Here is an 18740-nt window from a genome sequence, read left to right on the forward strand (position 1 = left end):
TAGGGTAAATTTGGGTTTTGTTACTTCCCTTTTTCTATTAAGTGTTAATTTGAGCGCGGCTTATTATTTTAAGAGTTTCCACTGTAGGCAAATGCGAGAAATTGGGCTGAGGTCTTTTAGCTGCAGTCATTGTCGTTGGGCAACAAAACAAACTGCAGCGGCGCAAGAAAACACTGCAGAATACGAATACGGAATGTGAGCTCCTGGGTGGAGAAGGACTTGGGGAAATGGGGCTGGGGCAGACTTTTGCTTTTCATTCATACGAAATTACCTGCGGCCAAGAGCTTAATGCCAGTTGGACTGCAAAATCCACTTAGGAAGTTGATACAATCAGTTCCTCTCCGGCCAGAGATGGAACACCACATCCTGCGCCTCCATTTCCCAGTGCATACTGTGGCCGGCATGGAGAATGAGGATGAGGATGGGGTCGAGAACGAGAACTAGGTTCTGGCTGTAGATGTAGATGGATTCATTAAAACGAATTGCTGTGAGCTTTAAGGCCTGCCTGGCAACGAATGGCGCCCAACGATGCACATACAAAAATCATTGCTAGCTATTTTGGAAATTACATGTTAGCAGGTCCAAAAGTAAATTACAAGAATTATACGTTTCATGAAATTTAATATTATAAAATCCAATTTTATGACAATACCATTCAAAAAAACAATTAAAATTATACAATTTAAAAGGGTTAAAACGATGTTGAAATTTAAAAGTCTTTGATTGGTTTAAGTTTAAATATTTTATTGATTTGCATACACCATATTAAATTAAAAAATATGGTAAAACTTGTTTGACTTTTGTTTGCTTAACTATTTAAAGTGTTAACTCTAAAAGAAAAATATTTAACTTTATTTTTGTTTTGTTATTTTGTAAATTTTATATCTTTTAAAGTGGTGTTTACAATTATTTCTTTCGATGCCCATATATATTCTTGTCTGAGTGTATGGCTGGCGGCAGTGTGTGTGTGTGTGAGTTGTTTTTGGGGTTTTGTTTCGGGACTCATTGACGTGCAGCGTATATGGTGAGGGGGCGTGGCCGGCCTGCGACTACTGGGGATTGGTTTTGTTTGCGCCGCAAAGTATGCAACGGCTGCTGGTTGCAAGTGCCCATGGGGAAAAGGGGTAGAGGCGGACAAAAGGGGTTAGAAAGGGGGCAGGGGGTTGGCTGGTTGCGGAATGAAATTTGGCTTGGCTGCCTTATTTCGGTTAAAAGTTTAGCCCCACCCACAGCCCATACCGCCTCAACTCTAACTGGCCACAAGTGGAAAACGCATTAAAACTGCAAATTAACTAGAGAATAGAGCTGATGATGATCAGACGGTCCTGCTCTAAAGACCCGCCTAATTAGGGAGAGAGGTTCCGCCCTTCGAATTGTAGACGTAGGCCCAGCTCTGAGGTCTGTTAATTATTTATGCTTTAAATTTAAATGCACAGCTTAGACTAAAACACATACACTCGAAAACTGAGCTTGTTCCTGTGCGCTTTGAGCCGCTTCATTTTTAAGTGGTGGATGCAGCTGCTGGGGCAACACTTCCGCATCGGGAAAAAGAAAGCATAAAGCATACAGCAGACGCCCTCACAGCCACACTTACACACTGAGAAGGCCAGATAGGCTGGCATATTGTGCTTACGCATACATTTGCACAGACAAACAAACCCAAAGAGCATCCAACATCCAACATCCAACATCCTACATCCTACATCCTACATCCTACATCCTGCATCCCAGATCCCAGATCCGAAGTGGAACGGAGTCGAGTCCCCAGACCGACTGAACTCCATGTAACATGTTAATGAACTGCGCCAACTGTGTTTGCACAGAACTTAGTGTAATGTAATCCAGCCTGGGCACAGAATCAAACTAGGAAACCCTCACATGCACTGAGCAAAAAGAGGGATTATGCTGTTAAAATCGGAAGCGAAAGATATTTTACTAGTACAAGGCAGTAGACGGTCAGTACACAATCTATAATAGTATATTTATTTTGGTCTTCAGAAGTAGTACAGCAGCCAAATTCTTGGTTTTATTTTTCGATTTTATAGATTTACAAACAAATCTGGTACTTTAAACACTTTAAATTGAATTTAACTAATAAATATTTTTAATAGAATGTCTTAAACTAGAAGAAGTAAAGGAAATGGGCTACTTCTGTAAATATTTGAACTAAATAATTATTTAATTTAACTAAATTGTATAAATTTGCGAGGCTTCAATGTGTTTATTTAAAACCCGGATAGATGATCCCAACTCCTTCTTTCCTTTTCTGTTTACCTCAGTGTACATATGAGTGTGCCCACGCACACCCTCACACACACACACACACACACACACACAGAGGGACCCACTCACACCTCAACGCCCGATGTGTCGAATGTTACGCTAAGGAGTAACTTTGACATTTACCATTCAAGGCTTATGAGTGCCACCGCAGCAAGGGTAAAGGGGGAGAAGGATGGTCTCCAAAAGGAAGGTCCTGCGAGGGAGAAGGATATGCTGTAACCCGCCCGGGCAATTGCCTTATGGTTATTTTCATAGCCCTGGCCTGGCCACAAAACTGCGAGCCAAGTGTGACACCGACATGGATAGGGAATGGCAAAGGACCAGGAACTTGAATGGCGGCTGGGTGTCCTCGGTGGGTGGCAAAAGGACGGAAAACGAAGGGCGCAGGCTGGGGCGACAGAAAAAAAAATGAGTTTGCAACGGCGACAATCCAGCTGGGATTTTCTCATTTTCTTCTTCTTGCCGTAGAGGTTGTTCCTGCTGTTGCTTTTGCTGTGATGGGGAAGGACACGTAAGTGCAAAGGCCTCACATAGAGGACATCATCAGGTGGAAAATTAAATTGCATTTAAGGCAATTGACAGAAGAAGACGGGGCCACATGTGCTGATGAATAACCCTTGGAAGGTGGAAAATGCCTTTCTAAATTATTGGACGCAAATTCAGCAAAAGGATGTGCACACTTTGCAAATTTGAATAGATTTTATTGGTTGAGGAAGCATCCTGAAATTAAGAGGAAATGCTCTCATAGATTCCAGTTTACATGGTCAAAAGTTCGTCACTTTATATTTTAAATTAGTTTTTAAATTATAAAGTAGGAAACTTAATACAATTAATTTAAATTTATACAATGGGGCTGTGATATTTACGGGTTGTTAAATAAACTCATTTTTTTACTTCTTGATAAAGTTGCATTTTTATTGAAAAATAAATGTATTTCTAACGGTTCACTTGGAACTTGGCAAGTTATGTTTTTTTAAAGAAAATTCGACATTCACAATTTTTGAAGCAAAAAAGTCTTAAAAGTTTCAATTCTATAAACTTTATTGTAATTGGTTATTCTCATTTAAACCGATTTAAATGACTATGAAAAAGAATTCAGTTAGTTTTCCTTAATTTAAAGCATGTGCAAATCAGGAAAAGTAGTTGAACGTCATAATTATTCATAATGTTGGACGAAAGTTTGGGAAAAAGGACGAGGAGTAGATAACAGTGGGTGGGAAAAGACAAGTCCTGGCCACTTGCACTTGCTGCAGTGTCATATTAATTTAGTCAAGTGGCCACTTAAATTTTGCCATGACAACACAACAGAGCGAGAAGAGTATATTGAGGAAGAGAGTGATGGCGGAAGGATGGCGAGGACGTTAAATGTGCAAATGGCAGTGCCAGGCTGTCGGGGACAACCGTCTCTTTCTACTCTTTAATCTCGTCCCCTCTCTTTCTTACCACCTCCTGCCGTCTCACACAGACACTGTGTGAGATTTGCATAAGTGCATGGGTATTAGTTTTGGTAGAATGTCAGTGACTTTTGTCAGCCGCCTGTCAAATGGGCGCCCAAAAGTGTGCAAAGCGAAAGCGGTGAAAGTAGAAAGAGGCAGGGAGATGGCGACCCGAAGAGACAGAGACAGCGACAAAGGGACAGAGCGACATCAGCGAGAATGCCTAATGATTACAAATTGCCAGTGGCAATTTTAATAACCGCCACGACCGCAGAGCAATAAATAAAATTCACAATAAACACATTGCAACAAAGGAAATACGGCGGTGGGCGGAGGCAGGAAAAGCTAGAAGCTAAAAGCGGCTTTAATGCATAGCCGCGATTAATATTAATATCATGCGGTGCAGCTCACAGTTGGAGGCCATCCAGCCCAAGTCAAGTCAGCGCGTCAGCGGGGCTTTAAGTGTGGCATAAAAGCCAGCGAAATGCAGTCCTGCTGATAAAGATGCAGATGCCGCAGAAAAGTGAAGTTGATGGGCCTGAAAAGAGGGGAGCAAGGGGGCACAAAGACGAGGACAATGTCGCCACATTATGCGCATCATTAGCCGAGGATGCAGAGCCAACTCTGGAGAATATCTAATGTACACGCATAAAAAACCGAAAAAATTATTGCAAAAACCAATTAAAATAATAATATAACAGTTCAACATTTAGTAATTTTCTAGATTTTTGATTTAATACCAAGTTAACTTACTTTTAGGAAGAAGATATAAAAAACTGCTTCTATATATTATAAGTACAAGATAGAAGATTTAAATTCATAAAATACTGTGAAACTTTAATTTTAAATATGATGTTCTTTTAAATTTATGGAACATTACGGCGACTCAAATTGCACTTTTTCGGCAGTGCACTCACATTCATTGCAGGCTGCTTCGTTTTCCCTCTCGCATTTTCCAGCTCATTTCGGCTGCAAGGGATTTTCCTTGTTCAGTTTTGTGCTTAACTAGCGGATTCAGCCCGAAAATCGTTGCTCCGCTCGATGCCAGATAACCAGATTCTAATTGGTATCCATAACTGTGGGGCGCAACCCCTAATTTGATATACTCGAGAGCTCTGGTCTTCTACGTGGCCACAAAACACCACTCACCAAAATACACTCGCACGGTTTTCTCCCATTTGCATATTCATTTTCTACATAGTCATCATCATCATCATCGTCAGCCCCGTGTGTGATCCGCACTGATGGAAAACTATCAAATTCATGGAGTAATTAAGAAAGCTGCGAGCGGGGGGGGGGGGGAAATGGAAAATGAGGAGCGGATGGGTTCGCCAGCATTTGGGCGCCTAAAAATAGAATTTAATTTGACTTTTGCCAGTTGGCAGTCGTACACCTGTGGGGAAATGGATAGGGTTTGATGCGAAGTTCCCCCACTGATGTGCTGACAGCACAAATTTCAATGCGGTTGTGTGATTTTGCCGGTTGGGATGCTTATAGCCACGAATAAACATTGCAAATTAATTCGGGAAATCCTTTAACCAGAGTGTGAACACTCGCATACGAAATTTCCACTTAAACCGAAATGCACTTGGTCCTATAAAATTGCTCAAAACAATTAAATTAATAGTGGCGCTTGTTTACTATTATTCTTCTAATATTTCAGGTAATTTATGACCTTTTTAAACTTGTCTGAAAACGTTGTACCACTGTTGTAAGCTTAACTTTTGTTCTTAGTTTTGAAGAGAACTTAAAAAGTAATGTTAGAATATAAAAAGAAACACTTTGGCTAAAAGCTAAATTTTAAGCTAGTGTGCTAATGGAATCAGGCGATTAGTGATATAAGATATATACAATATACTCTGAAACTTCACAGTCTGCAGAGTAGAGCTGCTTTCCTTTTCGCATTTCTGACTCACTTCTATTCCTTTTTTTTGTCTCTTTGCAGCTCTTCGGTGCTCGGCAAACGGCAAAACTAATTTATGGCATTAAAAATGCATATTTTCTAGCAGTGCGTCGCCAGTTTTTATCATTTGCCAGAAAGGCAAAAGGCGCATTCCACCAGCAGCTGTGCCGGGAAAAAAAAGGGGAAAGGAAAGCCGAGCTAAGACGACACGTTGGTCGAAAATTGGATTTGACTGCGGACGAGGCTGCGTCAGAGGATTTTGAATCCCAGTCCCAAAGTTCTTTAGTCAGCATTCTAAGGAACATAGGATAATTCACTTTTTTTTCACGGGACTGGCAACGAAATGGCTTTCCTATGTGCACAGGTAAGATATGTTTTTTTTTAGTTTTTGGCTTCCTCTCCTTTTTCCAAAATTCCCCATATATGTCATGTCTCGATACTGCAGTAAAAATTATAAGCAAATGGTTTGCACTTATGGCAAACATCATTCTTAACATGCCATACGCTGCGTATGCGTAATATTTTACCCATTAAACTTTTCCGCGCTCGTCACTCTTCGTTCGCAAGTGATTTTAATAATGTGAAAAATGTCAGATCGTTATGCTTAAACTGCCGCATGAAGCGTTATGGCCCCAAAACTCTTGCATTGATGGATTGCACGGGCCGAAATGAATCATACGCCGAATGTTCTGCAACAGTTATGCCTCTTTAAGTGCGCCATATAATGGGAAAAAAGGGAAGGATGTGAGAGCAGCTCGTCAGTTGGCGAGTGTTGATAAATAAACACATGCCATAATACGTGCAAACTCTGGCAAGAATAACGAAAACAACATCTACGGCTGGATAGATAGAAGTCGAAAATGGAGAGTTTGCTTTGTGTTAACAGCTGCCCGCACTGTCAATATTCCTCGTCGATTTCGAGGCTCCCAAGGATGCGGGGCGCTGCGAGTTGGTGAAAGCAACAAGCAATGACAATGGCGGCATCCCAAAAGCCAACAGCCAAGACAAGCTGGAGGCCCATCTGCCGAACGGTGGCACAGTGGAAATGCCAAACGATTTTGATGTCCATTCAGATGGAGTTACAAAAAGAATTAATTAAATTAAGCCTTTGCTAGAAATCAAGGTCTAACTTAGTTGACAAATCATTGATTTACAAATAAAAACATTTTGTATTTTACAGAAAGTTTACAGACTGTTGTTAGCACATGCCTAAAAGTAGGCAATGATTTTACTTATTTGTGTCTTTATTTTGTGTCATTTTAGTTTTTTAAACCTTTGTAAGTTTTTAAACCTTTACAAAAAAATTAAGAACTGTTGGCCTAAGAGTTTTTTTTTTTGTACTTCACAGCATTTTCAACATTTGTAAAAGGCTAAATTAAAACAAAATATTCTTACAATAGGCCAAATTAAATTTGGCTTTCAAAGTAATTATTTTTACATTATTTTCTTTTCACTGTTGTAATTTTTTGCGAGTGCTCCACTGTTCGCAATTCGAATCTTTGGTCTGTCTATCCCTTTTGGCCGTGCCGTCTGCTCTGCCGGCTGTTGTGAGTGCTGATTGTCAAGTGCTCGACCCAGACACGTGCTTACACAGCTTTCCACAGTTATCTTGCAGCTGCCACGCCCCTTCGCCTCTCAATATTTGTTGAATTTCGAGTTAAGCAAACGTGCAAGTGTATTTAATTTGTGATATCATCGAGGGGCAGTGGTGGGCATTGGTGGGCATTGGTGGGCAAAGTCCGGGCAGGAGTGAGGTCACTCGGTTTACCCCATCCTTGGACAAGGACATCTGTGCGTATGTGTGTGAGTGTGAGTGTGCTTGGTTGGCCATTAATGCAGCATTTAAGGATTTTGCGGTCTGAGCAGCATGCACTTCAATTCGAGCAGAGGGCGAAACAATGCCACATTCAAGTGCATTTGAGCAGCAATAATTTTTGCGGTGAGCAAAGACAAAAGCCTATTAATGAACACACAACAACAACAACAACAACAAGAGCATCAGCTCGAATATCCTGCATTCTATCTATGTGTACAGGTGTACGGGTTTGCCTGTAATAGTGTTTGAGGGGCTTTTATTTCATTTAATCAATCATGCATTTAGTGGACAAATCGTTTAAGACAAAAGCCACCGACAAAGACGAATTAAAAGGCTTTTCATCATTGAATTCGTATATGATTATGTCTCTTAACAGGAGGAATATCTCTCTCTCTCTCTCTCTCTCTCTACATCAAGGGCGATAGTGGGTGGCAAACCCGTTTAGTTTGTGCGTCTAGTTAATTGAATTTTAAATTACTCCCCTCTCGAAAAATGATTAGCGGCCTCTCATGCATAAATAAGTTTTCAATTCTGTTCGGTAATTTGATTTGCCGTCGAGAGGCGGCACCACAGTTAACAAAGGGTATCAATTATCGTGGCCAGCCTAGAATTATGCCGCAAGGATGGCATAATGCCCGATTACTCCCGATGGACAGAACGAACTGGGGGCCCAGTTGGAGGCCACTTGTCACAACTGCCAGAACATGACAGTCTGGGGACTGCAGGCAACTTTTAGTCAATGACCAGGCCTCAAAGTTATTGCACCACGAGAAAATTGGGAAAATAAATGCAAACGAGGAGAATATGAACCTCTAAAAACCTCAAAACTTTGTCACAAACTGTTAAATTTGTATTGTACACAATTTAATCAAAATATAAGGAATATATATAGTTGTAAGCCAGAAAAACAGATTTACAAAATACGGAATTAAATTGGAAAATGCCAAGTCTACTCATGTGCCTTACTTTTAGCTTAAAAAATACATTTAAATTTAATTGTATTGAATTGTTATAAATATTCTAGAAACATGGGAAGTCAGAGATGGTCGCCAAATCTAAAAATCTATTGTTTAGATAAAACCCTTTTAAACTTATTGATATTTCCAAATGCAGATTTTTGGATTCTAAGACGCTTTAACTTACCCATTAAATACAATACATCATTTGGGTAAACTAGTCCAAACCATCATCTTGAATCTCTTTTACGAGATCCTGGCTAATAACTTTTGCTTTTTCGACTCTATCAGTTTCAAAGTTGATTGGCTATAAAGTTTGGACTCTAGCAGGTTACATATATATGTATGAGTATATGCGAAATTTGTGATATTTTTCTGTGTGTGTGGAGCCTGGCACTCGCACACGCTCTCAGTTAATAACTGCTCAATGCTGGCACACAAACACACACACATCCGCTTGGCTGACTGCTTGCGTCATCAGCATCGTCAGTGGAGTATCAGCCTTGGCATGCAGTCAAAACGCAGCTCCTGCCCCCCAAATCACCCTCCGATTCTTCTGCCCATCTCCACAACTATTTTTCTATGTCAGGACGTGGCCAAGCGGATGCAACTGCCCCAGACTGCGGCGGAGGCCATTGGATGTCATCAACTTTGCTCTGCCGAGAGCCTCCGCAAAGGCGAGGCAAACAAAAAGCTTAACCTCAGCACAAATTTAAGCAAATATTTGCCAGGCCTCCACCTTTTCCCCTCATTTCGCCCATTTCCGCTGAAGGCAACTCCTCCATTGCCACCTCCGGTGCATTTCCATTGATGCAATTGAAGCCGGAAGCAGTATATTTTTATTTTCCCTCTTCTTGCGGTGTCAGCAAAGAGTTTAACATTAAGCAGGTGCATGGAGACCACAGAGAAAGAAATAATCAAAAGGTTTAAAATGTATTAAATGCTTGCAACTATGCCACTATGATGACAAAAATATTAAATAATTATTGTTATATTTAATAAACTAAGCCCAACTCAGTCAGTGATTTTTAAATAAAGGCAATTTCTAAGCCTTTAGTTAATAGTAAAGCTTTTACTTATTTGAATAATATTTTTTAAACTCTTTTCGGTGCTCTTAATCAGTTAAATTGTTGACTTAAATCACTACTTCAATAGGTATTTTTATTTGTATAAGCACATCAAATTAACCCTTTTTAATAGAAAAACGTCATTTTTTGTAGTGTGTTGGGTGACTTTTCTGCTCACCAGGGAAAACGACATTCGCTTGGTGCATGCACGATTTTAATCGGTTAAATGCCAGGGGTAAATGCAGCCCATATCTTCCGAGCAGTGCCAACTAATGATGCGCAAAATGTTTACAAATCATTTTGTCAATAACGAGGAAGGGATAAAGGGAGGAGGATCCTCCGACGGGCCCATAATTTGCCCACATTTCTTGCATTCATCCGTTGGATGGAAGCGGCCATGAAAAGGTCATTAGTGTGTGCGTGTGCCTTTCTTTTTTCCCCATACGCAAGTGTGTGTTTGTGTGTGACACAAATGGCCATTCAATATGCCAAGAAAATGAGGAGGGGGGAAAAGGACATGAGCTAAAGCCAAAGCCATAACAGCCACATGCTTTTTTCCACAACATTAACGCAAATTGCAAATAATAAAAATTCAAAATACCAAACCGTAGAAAAAGCAGCACGTGTTGCTGTTGTTGTGTGCCACTATATGGTGTATGTGTGTGTGGGTCGAAGCTCAAGTGGGTGGTAATGTGGAGGGCAAATGGGATGGGAGTCCTAAGGCAAAACCACAACAACGAGGAGCCATGGGCACATTTATCGCAGCCAACGAGGCATTTTTTAAGTCCTGCAAAGGTTTACATATGGCCGATGCAAAAAAAAAAAACGAGGAATAGATGGAGAAAAAATCATGCACTACAGAATGGGGAAAAATTGTGTACGGTTTCCAAGGGTAAATTTCCTGCCATTGAGCCTTGATTGATCCTTTGCGAAGGAAGTCTTGCAAGAACTGCAGGTTGAACTTTTGAAATGGAGCAAAAATATAATGTACGAAAACTAAAATGAATATGATAATTACTATATGTACCTAACTCAAAAAGCTCAAGATTATTTTTGTCGACATAAAGGATGTCTCTGTTCCACGAAAATTTAAGCCACAACAAAAAAAAATTGATAAAATCATTGTGTTTTTAAATGGTTTACCAGAAAAAAGCTTCGCGACTTTTTGGACAAAACTTTAACTTATCATTTTAATACTATACTACCATATAAGGAGTCAAATGGTCTTTAAAATAATTATTGTTGGGTTTCATAAATTAAAGAATTGTTTTTATAAAGAAAAGGTTATATCTTTGCACACCGTAAGCTTTACTTGCAATTTTTTCCGTTGCCAGCGAATCAAAATGGAAATCTATTTATGCAGTGGCACGCAGCCTGGCCGAAATCCTGCGGATCGCCCGCCCACATATGTGGCAATATGGGCGGGGCATCTGGGACCGCTTTCCCCACCCATTTCTCCATTTCTCCAATTCTCTTCTCCGTTTTCCGGTCCGTGACTGTCGAGGCGTTGGCGTAAATGCTTTGCGTATGCATCCATGCATGGGACGCCATCTCGTGCAGCTGCCTTTTGGTCTTCGTCCTTCGTCCTCTTAACCGGACCCGGATCCGGAGCTGGAATACAATTTATGTGCGAAATATGGCGCCGCACACCTTTTACTTTGCGCTACCTGCCTTTTCTCTGCCATTTCCTTTGCCTTCGCCTTCAGCCCGTACTTCACCCTAACCGTTACCCTTATTCTTACCCTTACCCTTTTCGTTTGCTGTTGTTTGTGGCCAACCTGCCACGTGCGGGACAAAATTAAAAGCCTTTGCATGCTCCACTTCCACAGTCCTGCTGAACTCGCATTTGATGCAGCGAAGGCGTCTGCACTGATAAAAACTTGGAAGTACTTTAATATTAAGAAGCGGTGAAAACTCGATTGAGTATTAGGATAATTTCAAAGACTCCAAAATATGGAAAAATTTTAGAAGTGTAAAAACCTCATTCATGTAACAGGAAATGTAAATTAATTTCGTAACATCAAAATTATTGAACCAATTTTAGTCCATTGTTGAACATGACTTACAACGTACTTAGGTAACTTACTTTATTTGATAAAAACCAAAAAAACTATAAATATTCGAGAGTACCAAGGAATTGATGAGCATAGAAAAAAATTGTAACAAATATATGTTAATCAGGGGAAACAAAAGAAGTTACATTTCTATTTAAAATTGTGTAATTAAACACCTTACTAAACAACAAGACTTGAAATGAATAATAATGTTCCTAATTCTAATTGCCTTTTTTCTTGAGCCAAGTTTATTATCCTAATGCATTGTAATTTTTTTCCTTATTGAACTATGCAGCAGGCCAGACTAATGACATGGCGACCATTGGTGACATATCGATGATCTCACCGCCCACGTCTTCCATCTCGAACGATCAAGATCCGTTTGGACAGCTGCCACCGCTACCACCGCCACTGCGTTCCACCCAAGTGCTCCAGCCGCTGAGCGTGTTTCCAGGTGCCCGCCAATTATTTTCTGATCTTTTGAATTATTTTCCATTTGCGTATATATGTATATATATATATATTATATATATATATATATGTGCTGTACATATATGCGCCAATTTGTGTTTGTTCTTCTTGTTGTTTGCCTGCAGTTCTTTACCTTTTGTTGGGGCATTATTTGTTTGTTTCCCTTTTATTTGATGCCGTTGAGTTTGACGGAGTTTTTGTATAGCTTTTTCCGCCCATTATAAAGTTACTGTTGCACCTTTTGTAAAAATTCTTATTTGGCTTTTCTTTTCTGTTGTGCCATTTCCAATTGATTGCAACTTTAATTGGTGTGTAGATTGGGTCCTTTGATTGGTCGGTTTGTTGATTTGTTTTTTTTTCACACACACTCACGAACCCACACTCAAACACACACACACACACACACCGCCTGCATCACGAACACACTTCAACTCATAGTTCACCTGTACAGGTGTACACCTGTACGACTACCACTAGCTACACTCGAACATTGCCACAGAGAACCGCATTTAGTCCCAAAACTTTTGTTTAGCATTTTCAGCAGCATTCAGTCAATCAATCAATCAGTCAAATCTCAAAAACCAATCAGTCAAACAGTCGTCCATTAATATATCGATGCTGTCTCCCCCTCTCTTTTTTTCACACACAAACACACACAAGTTTTTTCATCTCTATCTCTCTCTGTCTCTCTATTTGTCTAGTTCTACTATATCTGCTTGCCGTTTGTATTGCCACTTTTTGACTATATAGAATAACAGTTTTGTTTCTGTTGCCACAAAAACCCAATCATTTCAAAGTTTCGAATTTTTCAAGTAGTTTTCAACGCTGCTGCCTCTGCTCTGTGTGTGTTTTTTTGAAATTGTTTATTAGAGCAAAACCCAAAAAAAAAAAAAAAATATAAAAAAAAAAAAAAGGCTTTGACAGCCGCTTTGTAACGATTTTTTGAACGCAAAAATTACCTGTGTGTCACCCTTTAGCTGCCTTTTTGTGTGCTGTCCAAAGTGAAAATCGAATTCCAGCTAACAAACTGCCACATTTGTGCTCTCTATTTTTCCATACAACCAACAACAACAACTACAACAACAACAACGAACTACTACAACAAAATGAAAATGACAAAATCTCGACAATTTAAATATTTACCTCGGTTTATATGTTTATTTTAATGTTTGCCTTATTTTCGACAATATTTGTGTATCATATATAATGTTTAGAGTGAGTATACGAGATAACAAAAAAAAAGAAACAAACAGCTTGTGATATTTTTTTGATTTTAATTTAATTTCGGTTGAGTTTGTGTCGCTCTGTGTTTTCATTTGCCCTCAAAGAGTGCTCTTCCTTTAAAATGTAATTCTAAAAAACAATTTCCTCATGCCTGGCAGTGTCCAATTTGAGCGAAGATTCCTACGATTATGTTTTTGGTGGTCGACGTAAGACTCCGCCCACAACAACGTCAACACAACTCAAGCTGACCTCACCGCCCGTGCGTTTGCGACCCGAAGGTGGGTACTCCTTCAAGTAGAGTTTTGCATGAGCCCTACATCATATAGATTTTAGCAACAAAAATTAATTTTAATATGTTTAAAACAGCACAATAACGGTAGAGCAATTCACTATTTTATTCGATTGGTTTAAGCAATTAAAGACTATGTACAAATTGTTGACAAATATAAAGAATATGGATATATAAAATATTCTAAAATCATGCTTTTGGTCTAACAATAAAAATATAACCAGAATAACCAGTTTGTCACAAGAATTAATGTTACATTTTATTTAGAGCAACAAGATTAAATCATTTAAGAAGATTATTGAATTCTTGTGGCTGGTTAAGGGATTTCGAATATTTTGGCTAGTTTTTGTGGTGTTTATGTGCTTATAAATTATTTAAAAGTCATGCAAGGCTCTACACCTCAACCACGTTAAGATATCAGCTATAACCAGCTCTCCCTGTGCTCATTTACCACCATTTCCTGGAACTGTAGACGCCTATCGCGGAGCTAACATAAACAACGGAAGGTTCTATCGTCACTCCTTCAGTTACGCCCCCAAAAGGCAGCGCCACTCGAGTCGGGATGATCGAGACCGCGAGTCTAGGTTGAGATGTCATGGCGAGGACGAGGCCACACTGCGCCAATTGCTGCTCGAGTACGTAGAAAGTTGATCCTTGAATGGTTGCATATAGTATGTACAAAAGGTCTACAAAAGCCACGCCCTCCGATCCGCTGCCAAGTGACGTCGTAATGGACTCGGTGGCTTTTCGGGGCCAGGAGCTCATTACGGGCCATTAATTTGCACGATTGCCGGCCATAAATACCCGCTTTCAGTTAGACAAATAAACAGCAATTATTTGTGAGCGCCATGTTTATTTAATTTATTAAACAAATAATGAACGATATATATTTAGTTTGGGCGTAAATAAATTTTAATTTCCGTTTTAATTTGTGTGTTTTTGTGTGCTATTAATGTGGGTTGTGTGTGCTTACAAACAAGGTTAAGCTGAGCCAACCATACAACCCTTTTCTTTTTCGGTTTCATTTCTGTGGCTTGTGATATATTAACGAGCAAATATGCAATGTATATGTTTAATGTTCTCCTCCCACACAGATTTGCGCAAGTTATGTTCAGTTAAGTGTCCTGCGTGTGTCCTTAGACTGTCAATTATTCATTGAGGGCCTTTGTGTTGTGTTGTTTTTGTTGCGCAACCTCCCCGACAAAATCAAACGAACAGATATCATAAATAAACCCAAATAACTCAACCGCGGCCACATACGACATTCACCAAACCCCGAAAAAGAAAAGAAATGAAAAGCGAGAAAAAATAGAGTGAAGAGAAAGCCAAGCGACTATATGAACGATATGAACTAAAGAACTAAAGTATAGTAAAAGAGACTCTATAACTAAATCAATCTTTATTATCGACGGAGTCCAAAGAAAAGCCAGCAAAATGATGGGCACAATGCCACCCAGGTACATAACTATAGAGTAAATCTAAAAATTAATTAACTTTATCATTAATAATAGCGACCAGATCGCAATGCGATTAAAAACAATTCGAACATCACTCATCCGCCATGTATGCAGAGCACACGTTTGGTTTTATTCTTTCGTTTTATTAACCATCATCCATTCGAGCTGATTGTGCGTCATATTAATAATTGTGTGTTGGTGTAAATTTAAATGGCTTCTCATCGTTAATTAAAAAATGTTAATTAGCAGCATTTGTTTGTCGTTTGCTGCCTTTTTTGCTTTCACAAAACCACCTTTGTTGCCATGTCACGCGCTGTACAAAATTGCAACTCAATTGAGAATGTATTTACTTTGCTTAAATGTCACCGAGTGATTGAGCACATGTGTCTGTAATTTCATTTCCATACCACCTGTCAATCACTCGAGTATATACTAGGGATGAAAAACTGCATAAAAATGCAGAAGACAAATTAATATTAAGGTAGATTTCGCAGATTATATTTAAATTTAAAATTTTGAAAAACTGCTTGACATAAGTTATTTAATTTGTTTTAATTTAAGCCTTAACTCTTATAAAAAATGTTCAGGTAAACCAAATTATCAAATTAAATACAAATAAATAAATCAAACAGGTTATTTGTTTCAATAATAACTCTGATTGATTTCATCCCTAGTATATACCATATATGTACTTATTGTTCTGTGTATATATCTGCAATCGCCGCAAATGCATTTTGACAAAATTTATCGATGAAAACAGACGAAATGCATTTCTGGCCTGCACCTCAAGCTCCCTGCCTCACAAGTTGTACAATGTCTATACGTGTTTTTTATCATCCAATTCCCAATGCCCCTTGAACCACAAAAAAATGCCACAATAACTCCATGAACTCCATGAACAACAACAACAACATCTCAACCACCGATACAACAAAAGCCACACGCAAAGTGGCCTGGTATTCACGCCACTCAATGAGTATGCAATTACAACCAACTAACTTTAATTACGAATCTAAATATTTTTACTCCCAATGATTTCTCCTACTCACCTCTTTCTGCACTCTGCACTGCGCTCTATTTTGTCACTCGTAGCCCATCAAATTGATTTGTTAATTATTAGAATATTTACCCAAAAACCGGTACTCCGCTCCCCATTTGCATGCAATGCAATTAGAATTCAATTATGTTCAAATAAATTAATTTAGTTTTCAAAACGTGCTCACCATCTGGATGGGAAAAATAGAAAGAGAGAGATAGCGAAGCGTAGTGTGGGTGCCATAATGTGAATACCCCATTTGGCACTACTCAAAAAGCACTCGAGAGCAGTCACAACAATCTGATGCTTACGCCTGCACAGAGAAAAAAATCAAAGAAATTTTCTTCGAAAACGAGGAATTTTTAAAAATTTCCCATTTAATTTAGATGTTCAACTGGTGTATAATTTTATAATATTAACTATTTAATGTAAAATGAAATCTATTTTGCAAGGTAATCTTATAATCTTTAAAAATAAAATAATTATTGATTAAATGTTGACACAGACAAGTACCTTACAATACACAAAATAAATGTATACTAATCAAAGCAATATTTTTTTGCTCTGTGCTGTTGTCAGGATGTTGTGTTTTTTATGACATGCCGAAAAGTGTTTGAGGGCCATTAAGTCGCTGTTCGCACCACACACACACGCACACACTCATTCACACTCGTGCGCGGCCATGTAAAGCCATTGACAAACATCCTTTGGCCAGGCAGTCAATCAGCCTGCGGTTGGCCAATTCAGCAGCTCTGTATCTCTCTCTCTCTCTCTCTTGTTTTCCCATACACCCACAACCCCAGCCTGCATGTCATCAAGTTCATAATTAGCTTAACCCCTCAAAAAACCCTTTTCGTGCGTAATCCCCTGCCCAATGCATCACTAGTCAGTCAGTCAGTCAGTCAGTCACACAATATTTTCAGGATTTTTCAACTCGTTTAATGTCCTCTCCATTTGTGTTGTTTGTGTTTTCGGTTCCATTTGTTTCGTTGCTGCAATGAATTACTGTACACTTTTTATGGTTTCATGCTCGATGTTTAAAGTTTGCATACAACAGAACCCCAGACTAATTGGCGTAACGGTCCCTTCACCAAAATTAAACAAAATTAACAAAATGAAAAAAAAAAATGAAAACCTAGAGAAAACTGTAACAACCAGAAACTACGTTTGTAGCGACCTTTGTTTTCCGTTCATCCGTTCATTTGGCTTTGCATTTGTGTTCTTAAAGCGAAAACAAAACAATTTCATAAACCAAACAAAATGTTAATCATGCCAATCATAAAATATTGCCTCACAAAACGAAATCCACGAGACCACAAATAAACTTAAATTGATTTACAAATGCCATCGCAACGCGAGCTGCTGCAAAACTTTATGAGAGTCAACAAAAAACGGGCTGAGAAACAAGCATTTGCAACGTTTGGTGAATGTCCTATATGCCAATTGGTTTGAATACCCCGATATCCCGATATCCCGATTTCCCTGATTCCCAATTCGATCTGATTGTTGTATTTTACATACAGCGATATGAGATGTATGCTTTTAATTTATTCGCTGAATCTATTGTGTGCACTGAGATCTGAGCTGAACTCTATCTGTAATTGAAGCGTGCCTGAATATTTGACGGATTTCGAACTCTGGCTCTGGAACTCTTTTCGGAGGATTAATGTGATTGAAATCCTGCCAAAGGATAATCCGCTAAGGGCACGCCAGCTTTTTGTCTTGTCAAAAATTTGATATTCCTAAAACTTTGCGCAGCTTTGTGACAAAATGAACAGCTCCGAATATATATGGAATCCTTTTAGCCGGCGGAAGAACGGGGCATGCACGTACTGTGCGCAGCCTTTAATGAATGCACAAGCCAGGGAGAAATTGGCAGAAAATTTATTAAATGCTCACGTATACAAATCCCTTACACAAAACCGAAAATTCCTGCATCTGACACAGACGATGCACGAGCGTACTACACACAGCAATTGTTTTCGCAGAGAACAATAACTTGCACAGGATGCGCTCGAATCTCTCGTCCTGGTTCTGGTTTTGCTCTCGATTCTCGTTCTGATTCTGGTACTGTGTCGGATTCTGTTTCGGTTTCGCTGGCTGATGTATGCATAAAATAATCCTTTTATGCTCGGCACAACAATGTCCGTGAAATGCAAAACAATAACACTACTAACGATAGCAAACTCCCCTCCGAACCGACCTCTCTTTGTGCATAGGCGTTGCGTTGCATTAACATAATGCGCAGGCAACTCAAGCACATGGCCTCGCCCGCCCTGGCCCACGTGTCGTATGCGCATTGTGAGAGGGAGTCGGCTGTGGGGCACCATATCGGCACATCGCCCATCCGCTGGCAACTGTCGCCCGCAACTTTTGTTGCCATTTGATTTAGATGCCACCCCAAAACAAACAAAGCATAAAGTTCACCTTCCGATTCGCCCTGATATTCAATATATAGATATACAGTCGAGCGTGTCAATATCAAACTGATATAAACAGCTTGTAGTTTATCTTATAATTCAGTTTTTAAATGCATAAAACTGTTTTATCTATTTAGGAAACAGTCTCGTTCAAATTCAATTTTTTTTATAAACAAAATCTAGTTGTTTGAAAATAAATGTTCATAACACTTAAATATAGGAATTTTTTTAAAAATCTGTAGTAATTTTCGGGAATTGCCTGCCAATTTTAAAAATACTTAAAGCCTAATTAAAGAGCAATCAGAAAATCAAAATAATTATCTGCTTA

At 39.2% G+C, this 18740-nt stretch overlaps 1 protein-coding gene across 1 annotated transcript in view; it reads left to right on the top strand.

Moving 5' to 3' along the window:
* The window catches only part of LOC128258958 (glucose transporter type 1), an 89016-nt gene that overhangs the window by 52585 nt on the left and 17691 nt on the right, over positions 1-18740 (top strand). Inside the window, 4 exon segments of the mRNA XM_052991007.1 lie at positions 5665-5986; positions 11811-11969; positions 13369-13488; positions 13972-14134. Of these exon segments, the coding sequence (XP_052846967.1) occupies positions 5977-5986; positions 11811-11969; positions 13369-13488; positions 13972-14134 (452 nt within the window). The 5' untranslated portion in view covers positions 5665-5976.

The sequence above is a fragment of the Drosophila gunungcola genome (genome assembly GCF_025200985.1).
Source record: "Drosophila gunungcola strain Sukarami chromosome 3L unlocalized genomic scaffold, Dgunungcola_SK_2 000005F, whole genome shotgun sequence".
NCBI classification, from domain to species: Eukaryota; Metazoa; Arthropoda; class Insecta; order Diptera; family Drosophilidae; genus Drosophila; species Drosophila gunungcola.